This window comes from Hippopotamus amphibius, chromosome 16, assembly GCF_030028045.1.
Source record: "Hippopotamus amphibius kiboko isolate mHipAmp2 chromosome 16, mHipAmp2.hap2, whole genome shotgun sequence".
Lineage (NCBI taxonomy): Eukaryota > Metazoa > Chordata > Mammalia > Artiodactyla > Hippopotamidae > Hippopotamus > Hippopotamus amphibius.
Genome location: NC_080201.1, coordinates 49,648,225 through 49,667,371, shown reverse-complemented (window position 1 = coordinate 49,667,371; position 19,147 = coordinate 49,648,225). Strand labels below are relative to the sequence as shown.

The 19,147-nt window shown below is 51.3% G+C and overlaps 2 protein-coding genes across 2 annotated transcripts; both read left to right on the top strand.

Moving 5' to 3' along the window:
- The first annotated feature begins 93 nt into the window (after window positions 1-93).
- ECH1 (enoyl-CoA hydratase 1) lies at window positions 94-8,707 on the top strand. Its single transcript, XM_057712723.1, has 10 exons — window positions 94-182; window positions 586-793; window positions 922-1,010; window positions 6,456-6,580; window positions 6,665-6,713; window positions 6,830-6,894; window positions 7,612-7,682; window positions 7,764-7,835; window positions 8,100-8,250; window positions 8,423-8,707. The coding sequence occupies exons 1-10, from the start codon at window positions 131-133 to the stop codon at window positions 8,525-8,527; spliced, it is 987 nt and encodes a 328-aa protein (XP_057568706.1). The 5' UTR covers window positions 94-130; the 3' UTR covers window positions 8,528-8,707.
- LGALS4 (galectin 4) lies at window positions 8,670-18,122 on the top strand. Its single transcript, XM_057712724.1, has 11 exons — window positions 8,670-8,748; window positions 10,315-10,399; window positions 10,725-10,813; window positions 12,032-12,236; window positions 14,467-14,601; window positions 16,703-16,729; window positions 16,854-16,892; window positions 17,067-17,096; window positions 17,399-17,487; window positions 17,669-17,834; window positions 17,916-18,122. Exons 2-11 carry the CDS (start codon window positions 10,355-10,357, stop codon window positions 18,060-18,062), a joined length of 972 nt encoding a protein of 323 aa, XP_057568707.1. The 5' UTR covers window positions 8,670-8,748; window positions 10,315-10,354; the 3' UTR covers window positions 18,063-18,122.
- The last annotated feature ends 1,025 nt before the right edge of the window (window positions 18,123-19,147 follow it).

The window sequence follows — 19,147 nt, the reverse complement described above, 5'->3', positions numbered from 1 at the left end:
GTAAAGATGGCGGGAAGAGGCCTTTCACCGCCGTCAGGCTGCGGCTTCTATGCCCTCACCAAACATGGAGGCCTTTTGTGCCCGCCCCCTTAGCGTCGTCCCTTCGGTTTAGTCCCGCATACCAGCAGCAATGGCGGCGGTGATAGCGGCTTCTCGGAGACTCCGCGACTTGTTGGCCAGGCGTGAGTCACCTTCTGACCTCTGGCGGTCCGTTGAGCTGCCGTGCTGTCATAGCGACAGTCGGATGGGGAAGCTTGTCCCGGGTCACGCAGGGTCCGAGCCTCTTATTAAACTCAGGGGTCCTTGAGCCCCCATCCAAAGGGCCTGTGTCTTACAATCGGGTCACTGACGGCCCAGTGTCCCCAATCTGGGGTCAGTACCATGATCACGGGTCTGAAGCGGTCCTCAGACCGAGGCCACTGTTAAGTGCACCCTAATCTTAAGTCTGTATTTCCCTAAACCAAGGCCTCTAACGGGCCTGTGTTCCCCAATCTAGTGTCACTGAGATGTGTGCCCTCTGCTCTTGAGGGTGCTGTGCTGCCAATCTGGGGTCATCAAAAGCTCTTCCTTCCTTTATCTCCCCAGGATTGACAGCCCCCACCAATTTGGGTCTCAGCTTTAGCCTTCGTCCCATGAGTTCCTTTGCACAAGATGAGGCTTCCAAAGCGGCCCCTGACCAAGCCCCAGGCCACAGCTATGAGTCCCTTCGGGTGACACCTGCCCAGAAACACGTTCTGCATGTGCAGTTAAACCGGCCGGAGAAGAGAAACGCCATGAACAAGGCCTTCTGGAGGTCTGGCCAGCAGATCCTGGAGAGCTGCCTGCGGGAGGAGGCAGGGGCTAAGGGACTGGCCAGGGGTGGGCCAGGGGGCAGGGGATTCCCACCGCAGACATAGCCATCCCCCTTTTCCCCCTCCACAGTGAGATGGTGGTGTGCTTCAACAAGATTGCAGAAGATGCTGACTGTCGTGCTGTGGTGATCTCTGGTGCAGGAAAAATGTTCAGTTCAGGTACCAGGTGCTTTCCACACCCACCCTCGCCAGTCTCCCCTGCTCCTGGGAATAGAGTAATGCTTCATAATTAGCGTTTTAAGCAGCTTCTAACTTCCACTTTAATCATTTTCAAATACAGAAATTAGTCCATGGGACTTCCCTGGTGGCCCAGTGGTTAAGACTCCGAGCGTCCCCTGCAGGATGCACGGGTTCATCCCTAGTCAGGGAACTAGGATCCTACATGCTGAGTGGTACAGCGAAAACAAAGAAAAAAGAAAAGAAATTAGTCCAACAGAACATGACAGGATCATCGGCTCTAACGTCAGGGTTTTCACCCTGAATCTATGGCCTTGATCCTGACTCTGAGGCCCTTAATTACTCAGAGCCTATTTTTTTATGTCAGTAAATTGTGTTATAAGAATTATATGCTTTCTGGGAATTCCCTGGTGGTCCAGTGGTTAGGACTTGGCACTTTCGCTGCAGGGGCCCGGGTTCAATCTCTGGCTGGGGAACCAAGATCCTGCAAGCCAAAAACTTAAAACGAAACAAATTACATGCTTTCATACAATTAATCATACAATTAATTATTCAGCCCACATGAACTGATTTCCAGTTACATGGCTGTTAGATCTTTTGATTGTCCCACAGTTCTGTTCTTCAGGTTGGATAACTTCCATGGACCAGATTCATTGACTCCTTTGTCATCTTTATTCTGCTGTTAAGCCCATCCAGTGATTTTTTTAAATTTCAGATACAGGCATATCTCGGAGACTTTGTGGGTTCAGTTCTAGATCACCACAATAAAGCGAATACAGCAATAAAACAAGCCACACGAACTTTTTGTTTTCCCAGTGCATATAAAAGTTACATTTATGCTATACTCTAGTCTGTTAAGTGTGCAGTAGCATTATGTCTTAAAAAAAGTGTACATACCTTAATTTAAAAATAATTTATCGCTAAAAAATGCTAACCATTTGACAACGCAGTGTTGCCAGAAACCTTCAATGTGTAAAAAACACAGTATCTGTGGGACTTCCATGGCTGTGCAGTGGTTAAGACTCCCCACTTCCAACTCAGGGATGGAAGGGGCATGGTTTCCATACCTGGTTGGGGAACTAAGATCCCACAGGCTGCGTGATGCAGCCAAAAAATTAAAAGAAAAAAAAGAAACAAACAGTATCTGTGAAGCACAGTAAAATGAGGTATACCTGTATTGTAGTTTTCAGTTCTCAAGTTTCCATTTTGTTCTTTTTTATATTTTCCATTTCTCTGCTAAAGTTTCATATCTTTTTGTTTGTCACAATCATTTTTAAAAATATTTATTTATTATATCATTTATTTATTCATGGCTGCATCGGGTCTTAGTTGCGGCACTTGGGATCTTCATTGCAGTGAGCGGGCTTCTCTCTAGTTGTGGCCTGCATGCTCAGTAGTTGCGGCACGTGGGCTTAGTTGCCCTACGGCATGTGGCATGGGGGATCGTAGTTCTCCGACCAGGGATCAAACCCGCGTCCTCTGCATTGGAAGACGGATTCTTAACCACTGGACCCACAGTCATATTTTTCTTTGCATCATTGAGCATAGTTAAAATGGCTGTTTTAAAATCTTTGTCTCCTAATTCCAACATCTGGGTCGCCTTGGTGTCAATCTCTGTTTCCTATCTTTTCTCTTGAAAAAAAATGGGTTTCATTTTCCTGTTTCTTTGTTTTCAGAGTAAGGTTAGATTGTATCCTGGAGTTTGGAATATGGGAGAAAATGATGTGGAAATTCTGGATCCTATTACATAATTCCAGAGTGTTGAGTTTCCTGTGTTAGCAGCTAAGTTGGAGTTGGTTTTTAAATTTATTTGCTGGGCCGCATGCCTGTTTCATGGGTCAACAAGAGATTTGGACAGAGCTTATACACAAAATCTGGGGCTGCCCTCTCTGGCTCTCTGCTTTCTGGGATTTCCCCCCTCAATTTGCACCAGCTGGGGTCACCCTGGGCTCTGTTTGTCCTCTGGTTCTTCAAGCACAACTTCAGCCTGCCCTCAGTTAAATTTTTTTAAAAACAGGTAACTCACTTGACCAGTCACTTCTTCCAGAATCTGCCTGGTGCCTGCGGGTAATTGGATCTTGTCCAGCCAGAGCACAGGGTTGGCACCTGTGGGAGGGTCCGTATCCGAAGTGGAGGCTCACATACACTGATCGTTGCACAGAGCCCCGCCTAGCGCTGGGGACCCAGTGGTGACGGAGGCAGCCCAGGCCCTGCCCTCCTAGAGTTCCCAGTTCAGTGGGGAAGACATACAGTCACCAATGTATTTCTGTTTCTTCTGTTAACATCTTCAGGTGTCCCTTGTTTTCTTTCCACAACTCTTGTCTGTTCTCCTTCATTCTTTGTTCATCCCTTCAACATTCAGCGAGGTCACTCCAGTGCCAGCCCCCTTCCTAGGTGCCACAGACCTTGAAACAGAAAGCAGCCCCTGTTTATGACCCCTTGCCCTCATGAAGTGCAGGATGGGGGTTCGTCTGTAGCTGTGGCAGGCCTGGGGGCCTCACCTTTCGGCTCTCAGCTGATTGTGGCTGTCTCATCCCATTTTCGACCTGAAGGCCAGAAAGAAGAAACTCAACTTACTTAGCAATTTCAACGATAGAATGAAACTACTAATTAAAAAAAAAAAAAAAGAAGAACCAGCTCACACTTCTTTACGTTTGCAGAGTATCTCTGAGCACTTTACACATATTAATTAATTCTCACCACAACCGTATGAGACAGGCTCAGTCCTCATTCCCGTTTGATGGGTGAGGAAACGGAGACCCAGAGAGGGGAAGAGACTTACCCAGTTCTCACTGCTGGGATTTTTGAACGTGGGCTGCCTGGTTGCAGGATCCTTGCCCTTCGCCGCTAAGTGACTGTGGCCCAGATGTCTGGCAGGCTGATTCAAAGTACGTGGCCCAAGTAGCGGGCCACCTCCCACCCCTGCCACCTGCGCACACCTTCACCTCTCTGTGGGCTCCTTATCTGAAGAAAAGGGAGATGCTGTGAGCACCCACCTTATCAGGTTGCCGTGAGGATTAAACTAGGCATAAAATGTTCATTCACATGAAACTTTTATTGATATAGCTGTTACCTTGATGATTATAAATAACTTAATTGTGATGATGAAGGAGATCTGAAACATTTAGAGGCTCCCAGGGAACAAGATGGGGGGAATCCTCTGGAATGAGTTCTGACTCTGGAGGGGGACACCTTGTACCATGATCTGGGGCCCTTTATTCCAAGGGGTTGCAGACACCCACCTCTGCAGATCCAGGGAGGGGTGGATAAACCAGCAAAGCCAGTGGGAGGAGGTGTCGCAAGCTGCCAAGCTGGGCTTGTTTTGGGAGTAAGGGTGGCTTGCGCTGAACCACACAAGCTGCTCAGACCTGGTTTGGAAGCCGGCAGATGCCTGCAGGCTAATGCAGGTGGTTCTGGCCTCGGCTGAGATGCAAGTGTATGTGATAATTGTAACTGTTGTGATGCCGTTACATGCCAGGCATGCTCAAAGCGCCCCTGGCCTCCGTCCTTTGAATCCTTGCAGCCCAATCAGCTCTTGGGAGGATTTTAGCCTCATCTTTCAGAGCAGAAACCCAAGACCCATAGGATGGAGTGACCTGGCCAACGTCACACAGAGAAGTTCCGTCTTACCCGTGTTTAACTTGCACAAATTCAGCTCTATCCTGAGTCAACACTCCTCTGCTCTCGTTGACTTAAACAAACTATGGAGGCAACAAAGCCTCAGAGAGTCGGGGGTGTGGCTGAATGTGGGAATGATTTTTCAGGTTTATCAGATAGCATTGTTCAGAGGCCCGGCAAAAGGATGAGAATGATTGATCTCAGGAAGAAGAAAATTCTGCTCAGAACCATTCATTAGCTTCACGTCACTCAGAGTCAAAGCCAAAGTCCTCCTTTTGGCCCACAAGGCCCCACAGAGTCTGCCTCTGTCACCTCTCTGACCTTGGCTCTTCCTGCTTTCCCCCTTGCTCACTTGACTCCACTGGCCTCCTCAATGGTCCTCACACAGACACCAGGGGCATTCCTACCACAGGGCCTTTGCGCTGGCTGTTCCTGACATTTAGAACTCTCTTATCCCAGATATGCCTACAGCTCCCTCCCTCTGGTCCTTCAGACCTTTACTCATATGTCACTTTTTCAGTGAGAGGGTCCCTGACCACCCCAGTTAATGCTGCGACAGGCCTCACTGTACATGCACACACACACACACTCCATTCCACTTTCCTCCTTTAATTTTCTTTTAGTACTTACTGCCACTGGACAAAATGTGTTTTCTTACTCGTTTGTTTCCCCCGTAGAAGGGCAGCTCCATGGGGTCAGAGATCGTTGTCTGTATTGTTCACTTCTTGAGCACCTGGTATGTGCTAGGCCATGTGAGGCACTGGTGATACAATGGTGGGTAAAAAGCCAGACTCCTTGGGGGTGGGGGGTAGGGAAGACAACTCCTCTGCTCGTGTATCTCACATCCTAGAAAGGGAAACAGGCACTAAACGAGATAAGCATGCAATTATGTGATAACAAGAGGGCAGTGTGGGAGATATGGCAGAGAAAGGAGATGAAGGGTGACAGGCTGCTATTTCGCCAGGGTGGCCAGAGGGGGCCTCTCTGAGGAGGTGACCTTTGAACTGTGGCCTGAACAGCATGATGGAGTCCGTCTTCGCGTCGCTGGGGAAGGACTGTTCTAGGCAGAGGGAAGAGCAGGCACAAAGGCCCTGGGGAGGGAGTGTGTTGCGTTGTTGGAACAGCTGATGGAGGCCTGTGTGCCCAGTGGAATAGGCTGGAAATGATGCTTGTGCAGAGCTGGTAAGTTCTTGGCAAAAGACCTCGCATTTTATTCTAAGTAAGAGGGGTGGGGGTGGGGGTGGGAGAAGAGAGGGCCCTGAGGCGATCACAAGTGCCCTCTGGCTGCGTGTGGGGGCAGGTCAGTGGAGGAAAGGTCAGACTTGGGATTGTCTTAAAGTTGAAGCCGCAGAATTGCTCCATTTCTGGTCTTCCCATCTCAGGAAACATTCCCACCTTTGATGCAATTGCTCGTGCCCAAATCCTTGACTCCCAGGCCATCTGGCATCACAGTGAAAAGCACAGCCTCTGGAGCCAGCTGCATAGTTCTGGGTTTGAAATCCCAGTTCCACTGCTCACAAACTAGTGTGACCTTGGGCAAGCAACTTAACTTCCCTGTGCCTCAGTTGCTCCCCCAGTAAAATGGAGATAGTAATAGGACCTACCTTGGAGGGTCATTGTGAGGCCAGAGTGAGCAAAGACTGAATACATGTTAGCTTGTACTGACGTCACACCCCGAACGCCATCCCTCCAGAAGTCCTGTGTGCGTTGCTTTCCCCACTATGGTGGTTTCCCTGGCCTCTGAACTCTAGTCGGGGCAATGGGTGGGGACTGGGAGGCTAGGTGAGCCTCCCCACATCTCCCCACCAGGTATCGACTTCGTGGACATGGCCTCGGGGCTCCTAAAGCCCCCAGGAGACGACGTGGCCCGCATCAGCTGGCACCTCCGTAGCCTCCTCAGCAGATACCAAGAGACCTTCAGCGTCATTGAGAAGGTGACTCTGGGAGGCTAGCAGGGCATCCCCGCCACCTGCCACTCCTGGACCAGCCTTGACCCCGCTCCTCCTGTCCACTTTCAGTGCCCAAAGCCGGTAATCGCCGCCATCCATGGGGGCTGCATTGGTGCAGGTGAGTCTGGAGCCCCCCGCCCAGATCTGTTGCTAGTTAGACTGCCCCGAGGTGCAACCCCACGATCTGGGGATCCGTCCTGTGGTTGTTTCGTGTCCCTGCCCTCTACTTCCCAGGAGTGGATCTCATCACTGCCTGTGACATCCGGTACTGTACCCAGGATGCTTACTTCCAGGTGAAGGTGAGCCATTCTCCCAAGCTTCTGCTTCCTTGGATTCTGCTTAGAACTGGGAAGTGAGTGGCAGAGACAGGTCAGAGCAGGGACAGAGCACACTAAGGGGGTGGGAGTGAGCCTAGATGGCTTCATGGAAGAGTTAGTCCAAAGAATTGAACCCTAAGGAGTAAGACTTGGGACTTCCCTGGCGGTCTAGTGGTTAAAACTCCACACGTCCAGTGCAGGGGGCGTGGGTTCGATCCCTGGTCAGGGAACTAAGATCCCACATGCCACAGAGCCCCCCCAAAAAGTAACACTTGGTCGGGGGGACGTCAAAGGTAGGTCACGCAGTCTGTGTGAGGTCAGTAGTGAGTAACGGTGGGGGGGGGAGGGGAGGAGGCTGGGGTTGCTGCTGGGGTCAGTGCTGGAGTGGGGGGGAGGCACGACTGGAGGTCATGAATGGAGGGGGCTCAGGGCAGGCAAGGCTTCCCTCTAGAGATAGATGCAGCTGATTTCAAAGAATTGGGAGGGCAGAGGAATCGGAAGGTGGGCTGTATTCTAGACAGGGAATGCATGTGGGCAAAAGTACGTGGATGGGAATGAAACGGTGTTTGGAAGGGGAGTCTCTGAGGTGGGGGTGGGGTGGGAACTCTGCAGTAAATGCAGAATTTCATGGCTATTGAGGTAGCATGGGGGACGATACTGGGCAGAAACCAAGCACAGACACAATTGCTCCCCCCCCAGGAGGTGGACCTAGGTTTGGCAGCGGATGTGGGAACCCTGCAGCGACTGCCCAGAGTCATCGGGAACCAGAGGTGGGTGAGAGGAGCCTGGGGAAGGGCATCTCCTAGACCTGGGATGTCTGCCATCTCCTGACACGCCCTGCCCTCTTGCAGCCTGGTCAACGAGCTGGCCTTCACTGCCCGCAAGATGATGGCTGATGAGGCCCTGGACAGTGGGCTGGTCAGGTAGGGGCCGAGGCCTGTGCTGGATAAGAGCTCAGGGGCAGTCAGCCCTGGCTAGGGCTCTCTGAATCCCCGTGTACCTTAACTGAGGGATTCCAAGTGGCCTCCTCTTTCTAGGGGGGAGTCTGGAGTCTACTGCCCTGCTCTGATCGGCCCATTTCACCGCACTGTCTTCCGCTTTCTACTGTGATTGGCCACTTCTTCTTCCATGGGAGGGAAAGGAGAGCTCTTCTCAGACCACTCATTTCTAATTCCTTTCATCCTCAGCCGGGTCTTCCCAGACAAGGAGGTCATGCTTGATGCGGTCGTCGCCCTGGCAGCCGAGATTTCTAGCAAGAGCCCCGTGGCAGTGCAGGGCACCAAAATCAACCTGCTCTACTCCCGTGACCATTCGGTGACAGACAGCCTCAACTACATGGTGAGACTCTCCGACCAATCGCACCCCTTCTCTGATCCCAGAACGACCAATCAGGGCACAGCGGCCCCTTGCAGGCCTTGTCCTCTGATTGGTGCGCTGCTCTCTCCCATTTTTCATTGGTCCAATTAAAATCCTCCCGTATCCTTTCCATTACCCGCCGGTTTTTATCCAGAAATCCTGGAACATGAGCATGCTGCAATCAGAGGACGTCGTTAAGTCTGTCCAGGCCCTAATAGAGAAGAAGGAACTGAAGACCGTCACTTTCTCCAAGCTCTGAGAGGCCCAGGGTCTGGCTTTGTCCCTCCTCATGCCTGCGTGTCCTGGTTCACAGAGAAGGAGGATTAGTGGAGATGGTCACCTCGCTGTCTTCTCAGCCAGTCTCCCAGTTCGCAACTTTATGACACAGATTTCCTCATTCTATATCTCCGCCCCACGGACAATAAAGCAATGTAAAGAACCCGGTGTCTTATTGCAGAGAGAGGCGAGGCAGAAAAGCGGGTAACAGGGATAGAGATTTGATCGGTGGGAATGGGAGCCATTGCAGGTGATGACCATTCAGAGTGGCGGGGGGCAGGCCAGGGCTGGCAGAAAGTCATGTGAGTCCCCTTTGGGCTGAAAGGCTACAGACGGGTCTTCCTACCAGCTCCAGGCTTGAGGGTGGCGTTTACCCTGCCTGGCGTCTACTCACCGCACAGCATACTGGAATCCCATGCTGGAGTCCTGCTAGGGTTCCACTGCTACCCAATCTTGGGTCAACTGCCTCACTTCTTTAAGCTTTGGATTTTCTTTTCCATATGTAATCCCAACCTCCTGGGGAATTCCCTGATGGTCCAGTGGTTGGAACTCGGCGCTTACACTGCTGTGGTCCCGGTTCAGTCCGTGGTTGGGAAACTAAGATCCCAAAAGCCGAAGTACTGCGGCCAAAAAAATAAAATAAAAACTAAACCAACGTCCTGGATTTATGTTTGGGATGAGGGCTAGAGACCAAGCATTAAAGTATTCTTTTTTTTCTTTCTTTTTCTTTCTTTTCTTTTTCTTTCTTTCTTTCCTTTCTTTCTTTCTTTCTTTCTTTTTCTTTCTTCCTTCCTTCCTTCCTTCCTTCCTTCCTTCCTTCCTTCCTTCCTTCCATTCTTTCTTCCTTTCTTTTTCTTCTTTCTTTCTTCTTTTTCTTTCTTTTTTTTTTTTTTTGTGGCACCATGGGGCTTGTGGGGGGCTTGTGGGATCTTAGTTCCCCCGATCAGGGATAGAACCCCGGGCCATGGCAGTGAAAGCACCGAGTCCTGAACACTGGACTGCCCAGGAAGGCCCCAAGCATTAATTTAGTGTCTTCTGTATGCAACGTCCTGTTCTGAATAATTGTATTAACTTAGTGATTCCTTTCAAGGACCCTATGAGGTTGATACTATTATTATTCCCCATTTAACAGATGGGCAAATGGGCAAATTGAGGTTAAGGCACTGATGCAAGATCAAATGTCAAGAAGTGGCAGAGGAAGAAGTTTAACCCAGAACCTCTGGCTCCAGGAGTCACTGATCTAAATCACTACATATACAATATAATGTACATAGTAGAGGCACGCAGCAATAAATTTAGGTCCTTTCACAGTACCTGGGAGTATTAAGAGTGCCCAGTTCCTCTTTGCTTTTTCACTTTTTTCCATTGCCCATCTGTCCCGGGCCACTCCTTTTAGTCTTGCCCTGCCCAACCCTCCTGGCCTCACCCTCACTCTGACAACAAAGGTCCAGCCAGGTTTCTATGGGCTCTGATAAGGCCCTGGTCGGGGCAAAGTTCACCAGCACTTCCTCTTTGCAGAAGGGCCTAGAGGAGGGGGTCCTGAGCTGAGTCCCCCAGGCTGGCCCAGATGATCTGAGTCCTGGCTGGTTACCAGTGAGGCTGGTTACCAGTGAGGCTGGTAAAAGGAGGGAGACTGGGGGTGTCCTAGAAGATGTGAGCCTAGGATGCCCAGAAGAGGGACACTGTGGATCCTGCCCTGTCAGCCACTCCCTTATCCTCAGGTATAAAAGCCACCCACCTGCTATCTGCCACCATTCCCTATTCCTGCAGCTCTTCTCAACAGTAGCAGCCACCAGCCCAGCCTCTCAAGATGGCCTTTGTCCCTGCACCAGGCTACCAGCCCACCTATAACCCGGTGAGATACCCTAGTCCCTGGCTTAGCTCCACCCTGACCTCCACGCACCAATTTACCCTCACCCTGATCCTCAGAAGCGCCCATCCGACTGCTGGCTCTGATTTACCCAATACTGACCCTGGGGCTTGACTTACTCCCACCCTGACACTCAGGCTACTTACGTCTGCCTGTAACTCTCAGCCCTCTTCATCTTCACACTGATCCCTCGGCCCTTGGTTTCCTCTCCCTTGCTGAAGGGAGTGGGGCTGGAGGGGCTTCTGGATGAGTGGTAAGGGCTGCAATAGGCAGGTGGTCTTTGAGGTCCCTCACCTGGCCCCTTCTGCAGACGCTGCCCTACCACACTCCCATCCCAGGCGGCCTCAGAATTGGAATGTCCATTTACATCCAAGGAGTGGCTAATGAGCATATGAAGAGGTAAGACCCTCCCCCATGTCAAGCTAGGCTGGGAGGAGGCTACAAATGGGGCTGCCAGCCAAGTGCAGAAGGCCTATTTCCCTCCCTCCATCCTGGCTGAGAAGAGGGCTCTATGCCACTGCACCTGATGGCCAAAGACCAGCCCTGGTCTGGGGAGTCCAGGGCTTGGTGATCCGATCAGGAGGGGGGCTGGGAGGTGTCAGGAGACTCACCATGACAGGTGGCCCCAGAGTTGGGACACTGGATTGGAATTGATGGGTATGATAGCATGAATTAAGAGCACAGGCTCAGAGCTGGTCCACCTGAGTTCACATCCAGCTCTGTCACTTAACAACCGTGTGACTGGGAAAGCTGTGTGCTTCAGTTTCTCATCTGTAAAATGGGTTTTGAGAATTCAATATGTAAAACACATAGAGACATATAGTCAGCACTACAATAACTCAGCTTTTTTTAATGGCTTTAAAATGGTGATGATAATTGAGTGATATCATAGGACTTGTTTCTTCGTTCATTGTTTCTGTGTCCACTGAGTACCCACTCTGTGCCTAGGCACTGGAGACAGAGTGCTCAACAGGACAAAGATCCCTGTCCTTGTGGAGCTGACATCCTAATAGAGGAGACAGATAAAAAATAAGTCAAATATACAATGTCAGATGGTGATAAATGCTATGGAGACAAATGAGGGAAGGGAGGTGGGGAGCAGATGTGGGAGAGGGGTGTGTGGCGTTGTCCCTTTAAATAAGGTGGCAAGGGAAAGGTTCCTGGGGCAGGGAATTTTTCCAAAAAGACCTAAGGAGGTGAGGGAGGGAGCCTGGGGTGTATCTGAGGGAAGAGCATTCCAGGCAGAAAGAACAGCCAGTGTCCTGAGGCAGGTGTGTGCCTGCCCCCCTGGAATAATTTGGGGGATGCTGGTGTGAAGGGAGCTGTGGACAGTGCTCTGATTTGGGTTTTCACAGGGTCCCTCTGGCTGCACGTGGGGAATGGCCTTCAGGAGCCAGGGAGGGGGCAGAGAGACCTGAACTGATAGACACCAGGCGTCCCAGTAGCAGTTTTGCAGCTGGGTGGGGGAAGCGGGTCTCCTAAGGAAAGGGAGTGAGCGACGGGGTAGCGTTGGGGATCTGCCCCTCGGAGTGCAGAGGCACGATTTCCCCCTCCAGTCTTGGGTCAACAGTGCGCTGGCGGGCGCGGCCAGGGGAACAGCCCTTCGTGTCCCGCCAGGTTCTTCGTTAACTTCGAGGTGGGACAGAGCCCAGAGGCAGACGTCGCCTTCCACTTCAATCCCCGCTTTGATGGCTGGGATAAGGTGGTCTTAAACACAAAGCAGGACGGCAAGTGGGGCAACGAGGAGAAGAAAAGGAGCATGCCCTTCAGCAAGGGCTCCGCCTTCGAGCTGGTGTTCATGGTCTTGGCCGAGCACTACAAGGTCGGAGCCTCGGGGGCGGCGCCTCCCCTCCCCCCTTACCCCCTCCCCCTCCCCCCCCTTCCCACTCTTCCTTCCTGCCTCGCCCTGCTCCCTCCCTCTCTCCCTTTCTTCTTTTTTCCTCTCTCCCTTCCCCCCTTCCTACCTCACTTTTTTCTTTTCTTTTTCTCCTCTCCTGCCTATGAAACAGTTCTCTCATCTCTTGTTTTTTTTTAATTTAAATGTTTTTCTTGTACAAAAATTTTTTTTTCTTTTTTTAAAAAAATTCTCTCATCTCTTTTTCTCATGCCCGTTCCTCCACCGCGGAGAGCCTTCTCATGTGTTTCACGTATACCATCTTGCTCCTCTGTGTTCTTGCGAGATACCTCTTTTGGCCCTTTCCTATCGGAAGCTCTGAACGCACACAAAAGGAAGCGCGGAGTCCTGGGAAGCCCGCCTCTGCCTGGCCAGCGCTGACAGTGTCAACTCCAGGTCCCTCAGCTCCCATCTCTACTTCCCACTTCCCCTCCCGTTTTGTTTGTTTATTTGTTTATTTGTTTAAGTCTTTATTGAATTTGTTACAATATTGCTTCTGTATTACTCTGGTTTTTTGGCCCGAGGCATGTGGCATCTGAGCTCCCCCGTGAGGGAGCAAACCCGAACCCTCTTCGTTAGAAGGCAAAGTCTTAACCACTGGACGGCCAGGGAAGTGTGTGTGTGTGGGGGGGGGGAGGGTCTCCCCCCCCCACCTTCCCATATTATTTTAAAGCAAATCCCAGCTATCACATAATTTCATTCATAATATTTCCATTTCTAAAAACACAGGCACGATGCCCCTATCGACCTGAAAAATGGACAGCTCTTCCACACACCCAGCCGGCAATCCGGTCATCTCATAAGTGCCATAATGTTTGCTGTTTTCTACAGTTTGTTTGAGTCGGGGTCCAAATAAGGGCCACACACTGTGATTGATTACTGCTATGGGAATATTTTTTTGAAGTGTTTATTCAAGTGCGACCCAGGTACAGAAAACTGCCCACCGTGCTTTTCACAAAGAGAACGCACCATGTAACCAGCTCCTAGGCTGAGAAACAGAACCCCTCAGGCCCCAGAAGCCGCTTTATGTGCATCCCAGGCCCCTCAGCCCCAGGGGAGGCCATGATCCTCACCCTCTCATCCAGATCTGCTTCTGTGCCTTTGTTTTTTAAGTATGTATGTACCCCGTGCTGTGCCTACCCCTCTGTTTTTCTCACTGGTCACATGTGTGTGACAGCCCCCATGTTGCTCAGTCACACCTAGTCTGGCCCTTCTGATGGCTGTGCAGGACTCCCTGTGACCACCCTCTGAGGTTTCTCTGTTGCCTACCTCTGGCTCCCCATAAATGACACACATCGGACACCCTGTACATATCCATCCCCGCCTGACCCATGGGAGGAGTCTCCTGGGAGGAGAACCTGCCTGGACATTATCTGCCCTCTTATGGACACCAGATTTCTAACTTCATCACCAAGGTTAACATCAGGGCTTGAGCCTGGCCAGACACGGGTTCGAGTCTGGGCTTTGCCACTCCCCAGTGTATGATCTTGAACTGGTCACTCTACCACCTGGAGCCTCTGCTTTCTTGAACAACCAGGACAATGCCTTGTCCTGCTTCATGGAGCTGTCGGGCCAATCACCATGTTGATGTCAGCGGGTAAAGCACTTAGCATGTAGGAAGCTCTCTGTCCTGGGGGGGGCTGGCTCTCGTTGGTGCTCAGTGCTTAGCGGTATAAATAGAACCGTGATAGCTTAAAGTATTCTGAGATGTGGTAACAAGGCAGGGCTCTACACAGGATTTCCACAGTGCCTTTGACATGCTTTCCCAACAATCTCAGAGCGAGATCCCATTTTATGGATGCAGAAACACAGGCTCAGAGAAGTGAGTGACTTCCCTGAGGTCACACAGCCAAGACATGTCAGAGCTAGACCTGACACCCGATCATTTGGTGCCAAAACCAGGACTCCAATTCAATTCTCTCCCAGTCTCCATCCTCAGACTAAATTCTCTCTTCTTATCCACCCACCAATCTGTGAACTGACTTTTGACCTCAGCTTGACCTCTGATCGGTGAACTCAAGATTCCTGACTCTGAGGCTATCCCAGCTCACCCTCAAAACTTTTGACTCCAAGTTAAAAAGCTCCCTGTTTCCTGCTTCCTGTTTTCTACCTTCCTACAGTCATGGGTGCCAACTCTGACCTTACCCCTACCCTCCAGGTGGTGGTCAATGGGAATCCCTTCTATGAGTTTGGGCACCGGATGCCACTACAGATGGTCACCCACCTGCGTGTGGACGGTGACCTGAAGCTTCAGTCAATCAACTTCATCGGAGGCCAGCCTGCCCCAAGCCAGGTGTGTGGTGTGTCCCTATCTTGTTCGTTTGCTTTCTTCCTTAATTCATCCCCACCTTCGCTTATTTTCTGAGCACCTGCTCTGTGTCAGACCCTTTGCTGGGTGATGCCACAGACCCAGCAGCAACCAAGACAGTCCACTGGGAAGATGGATGTGTCACCAAATGGTGGTGACCACAAGTGCTCAATGCGGGGGTGGGGGAGGTTTGGAGAGCATTTTACTTTTTATTTTTTTAAGGTATTTGCACCATTTTCTACACCATCATTTTATTTATTTACTTACATTTTTGGCTGCACTGCGAGGTTTGCAGGATCCTAGTTCCCTGACCAGGGACTGAACCCTGGCCCTTGGCAGTGAAAGTACGGAGCCGCAACCACCGGACTGCCGGGGAATTCCCTGGGGAGTCGTAAGGAAGGGCTTTCCGGAGAAGTAGGTGTATAAGCTGGGTCAGAAAGTGAAGATATGGAGGGACAAAAACCACAGCAGTAGCAAACATGTTTCTGAGAAGTCGTCTAACCTCATTAGTCAGCTGGGAAATTCTCCAACCATCGTAAGAGCTACCTCTGTGCACCCGCCAGAAGGGCTACAATGAGAAAAGTACACGATACCAATGGTTGGTGAGGCTGTGGACCGGCCAGCACTCTCGTACCTCAGAAGATAACTGGGCAGCATCTACGGAAGCTGAACAGACACACACCTGGTGACCATGCAACCCCACTCCCAGATCCATGGTGAATAATTAGCCACCAAAACACAAGCACTAGAACCCCCACAGCAGCACTCCTGGGAGAAGCTCAAACTCCAGACCCCTGGCTTGTCCTTCAGTGGAGAGCTTCCAGCCTGTAAGTCCCCCAGCCCCTCCGAGGGGAGAGTACTCTGACGACCATCAGTCCCATTCTACAGATGTGGGAACTGAGGCATGGAAAGCTTCAGTAACTTACCCAAGGTCATAGCGCTTGTACGTGGCAGAGGCACAGATCAAACCACTGCTCTGCCTCCCTGATGAGGAAGCACTGGGCATGTCTTCATCCACAGGATGGCCTCAGGCCTATGGGTGTTCATTTTACTCTTGTGCTTCACCAGTGTATTTTATTATTAATTAATTTCTTTATTTTTGGCCACACCGCATGGCTTGTGGGATCTTAGTTCCCTGACCAAGGATCGAACCCGGGGCCCCCACAGTGAGGGCCCCGAGTCCTCACCACTGGACCACCAGGGAATTCCCTCATCCATGTATTTTAAAAAGAAAAACAACATGGGAATTCCCTGGTGGTCCAGTGGTGAGGACTCCCCGCTTTCCCTGCTGATGGCTCGGGTTCAATCCCTGATGGGGGAATTAAGATCCCATAAGCCCAGCAATGCAGCCAGAAAAAAAAAGAAAAGCAACAAAAATGAAGCTATTTTTAAAGGACCTTGAGAATAGCTGGCTTAAAATGGAAGTCAAGGCAGAAAAGAGTTCATTAGAAACAGAGAGAAAGAGGGAATAAAAACTGTCTGGCGGGGGGCGGGGAAGGTATTTCAGGCACAAGGAACCAGCGGTGAGAAGATGAGGATGAGAGAGAGGAACAGAGACAGAGCCAAGGAGTGACAGAGACTGAGAAACAGAGACTCACACACAGACTCAGCCTGAGACAGACAAGGAAGAAATAGGAACTTGGCGGGTTAAAGCGCACCTAGCTGCCCCGGGGTGGGCACGTAGAGTGAGGGGCAAATTCTGGCTGGAGATGAGGTGAACAGGGTGTTGTGTGGGGACCTGGGGGAGGTGTTCTGAGGGTACACACTTTATCGTGTGGCTCCTGGATTGAGGCGGGAGGAGAGGGGTGGATGAGAGTCCTGGGACAGCAGGAAGCCAGGACAGGGGTGGCTACAAGAAGAGAATTTACCAGCCTTGCCCTCACGGGGTAGGGTGAGGTTCACTGTGCCCTGGCAATCCCTAAACACCACGAGTTCCTCTCTGTGAATGACCCATCTGGGTGTTACCCTTTGACCGCGAGTTCCCTTGGATGGTGGCGTTGGGCAGCCCTAGGCAGGCATCCTTGACACCCTCCAGGCCCACGTTTGGGGTCCCCCTCATTGCCTCCTTCTCCTTCTGTGCCCACAGGTACCCATGGCTATGTCGGCGTACCCAGTAAGTACCTGCTGGTGGGTGATGGACTTCCCCGTGAGGTGGGGGCTCAGTGGCTGAGGAGGTCCTGGGGCAGCCAAAGGACCCCCAGTCTCTCACCAGTCATGCCTTCTGTCCCTCCGTGCAGGGTCCCGGACAGTACTACCAACAGCAAAGTAGCCTGCCTGTAAGTGGGAGGGTTGTGTGGCCATTTGGGCGTGGGTGGCAAGAACTGGAGGCAGTCAGAGAGATTGGATCCCCAGTTGTACTAATCTAGCACCTAGAGATACGCTTGCATGCAGTAGGTGTGCCCTAATATTTGTCGAATATTATAGAATATCTCCTCTTCCTCATTTCACAGACCATGGAGGGACCCCCGATCTTCAACCCGGTAAGGTCTCCGGCAGCAGTTTAGGGCTCTGTGGTGGGCAGTTTGTGGAGAAGCAGGAACTGGGGGTGGGCTGGGGGTCCTGAACCACGGGGAGCCCCGAGAAGGTAGGAAATAGAGCAGGCAGAGGGTGTTTGGGGTGGGAGGTGGGTGGGAAGAAGGTGGAGTTGGTGGCCGGAGTGGGTGGAGGTTGCGGGTTTCAGATGTTTCCCAGGACAAGGGAGCACCCCTCTCTGAAAATTTGTCCCTGCCTCTGGCTTCTGGGGACCTGAGAGATGATGGGACAACACGTTCTCGTCCCACAGCCTGTGCCATTTAATGGGAGACTGCAAGGGGGGCTTACAGCCCGAAGAACCATCATTGTCAAGGGCTACGTACCCCCCACAGCCAAGAGGTACAGAATCTAGACTGAGGTGTGAATCCTTGGTCCCCCTCATCCCTCAGTCCTAGGAGTCTGAGCCCTCAGCCCCCTCCTCCACTGGAGACCTGGGAGTCCAGGCCGCAGACTCCTTCCTTGGGCAGCGAGGTTCTCCACCCCCCACCTGCCTCACTCCTACCTTCCTCTCTGCCCCCAGCTTTCGAATCAACTTCAAGGTGGGGTCCTCGGGGGACCTGGCTCTGCACATTAACCCCCGCCTGACTGAGAACGCCGTGGTCCGGAACAGCTTTCTGAATGGCTCATGGGGAGCCGAGGAGAGGAAGGTCTCCTACAACCCGTTTGGCCCTGGACAGTTCTTTGATGTGAGTCTGGGGTCTCTCTCCCCGCTTCCCTCCAAAGCCTCTGTCCTGGCCCCGGCCTCATGCCCGCCCCTCTCCCTGCAGCTGTCCATTCGCTGTGGCACGGATCGCTTCAAAGTGTACGCCAACGGCCAACACCTCTTCGACTTCTCCCATCGCTTTTCTGCCTTCCAGAGGGTGGACACGGTGGAGATCCAGGGTGATGTCACCTTGTCCTATGTCCAGCTCTGATCTATTCCTGGGGCCATAACCCTTGGGAACACAGAGGAAGATCCTGCAGGACTCCTTTCTAAGCCCCTAATAAAATGTCTGAGGGTGTCTCGTGAGTGTACGTGACCCTGTTCACCTCCCCCCCGTTCCTTCCTTCTTGGTTCAATCATGCACTGTCCATTCAGCCATTCAATCATCTGTCCATCAGCCTGTTGTCGTGATAAATCTAGGGCTTTATGTGTATCAACCCTTTCACTCCTCACAATGCCAGGAGGTAGGAACTATTATTATTTTCCATTTGTAAATGATGAGGAAACAGGCAAAGAAAAATAAAGCTTATTGCCCAAGGTCACAGAGTCCAGAAATGGCAGAACAAGGATTCAGATCGAGGTGGTCTGGCTCCCAAGGCTATGTGCTCAGCCAGTGTACAGGCTACTGTCCCATCCACCCCTGCACCCATCCAGCCGAAAGTGCATATACCTATTCAACATCCAACCATCTAGCCACTCACCAGCCCATCTGTTTGTCCAGCCATCTTTTCATCCAGCCCTTCAACCCTCCACCCATCTATCTCATTGTCCAGCAATCTTTCCAAACATCCATCCAAGCATATGTTCATCCATCCACCTGCACATCCAACCATCCATCCACTCACCAGTCCGTCTACCTGTCCATTTATTCAGCTGTTCGTCCATCCATTCATCACCCAACCGTTCACCCGTCTGTCTGCTCATCCATCCATTCAAACATCTAACTGCTTTATTTATTAGTCCATATGTTTGTTCACTCAGCCATCCTAACATCCAAATTTCATTCATCCATTCATCTCTTCACTCCTTCATTTGTCCATTCAATTCTCTGCCTCCCGGCACATCCATCCATCCATTCATCCATTTGTCCTCCATATGTTCATTCACCCCCCATTCAGCCATCCATCCATTTCTCCATTTTTTATCTATCCAGTCATCCATTCATCTCTTCATGATCTATTTCTCCATCCTTTTCCGATTATTTATCCATTCCTGTATCTCTCCATCTCTCCACTAACCATCTGCCATTCATTCAAACCTCCTTTTATCATCACCTTTGTGTTGATTTAATAACTT

Bases quoted from the DNA above. Each gene is read 5' to 3' on its own strand.
- ECH1 (XM_057712723.1), top strand. From the start codon at position 131: ATGGCGGCGGTGATAGCGGCTTCTCGGAGACTCCGCGACTTGTTGGCC. The intron at 6,581-6,664 runs GTGACTCTGGGA...GTCCACTTTCAG, and splicing joins CCTTCAGCGTCATTGAGAAG to TGCCCAAAGCCGGTAATCGC. The intron at 7,683-7,763 runs GTGGGTGAGAGG...GCCCTCTTGCAG, and splicing joins AGAGTCATCGGGAACCAGAG to CCTGGTCAACGAGCTGGCCT.
- LGALS4 (XM_057712724.1), top strand. From the start codon at position 10,355: ATGGCCTTTGTCCCTGCACCAGGCTACCAGCCCACCTATAACCCG. The intron at 10,814-12,031 runs GTAAGACCCTCC...GTGTCCCGCCAG, and splicing joins GCTAATGAGCATATGAAGAG to GTTCTTCGTTAACTTCGAGG. The intron at 16,893-17,066 runs GTAAGTGGGAGG...CTCATTTCACAG, and splicing joins AACAGCAAAGTAGCCTGCCT to ACCATGGAGGGACCCCCGAT.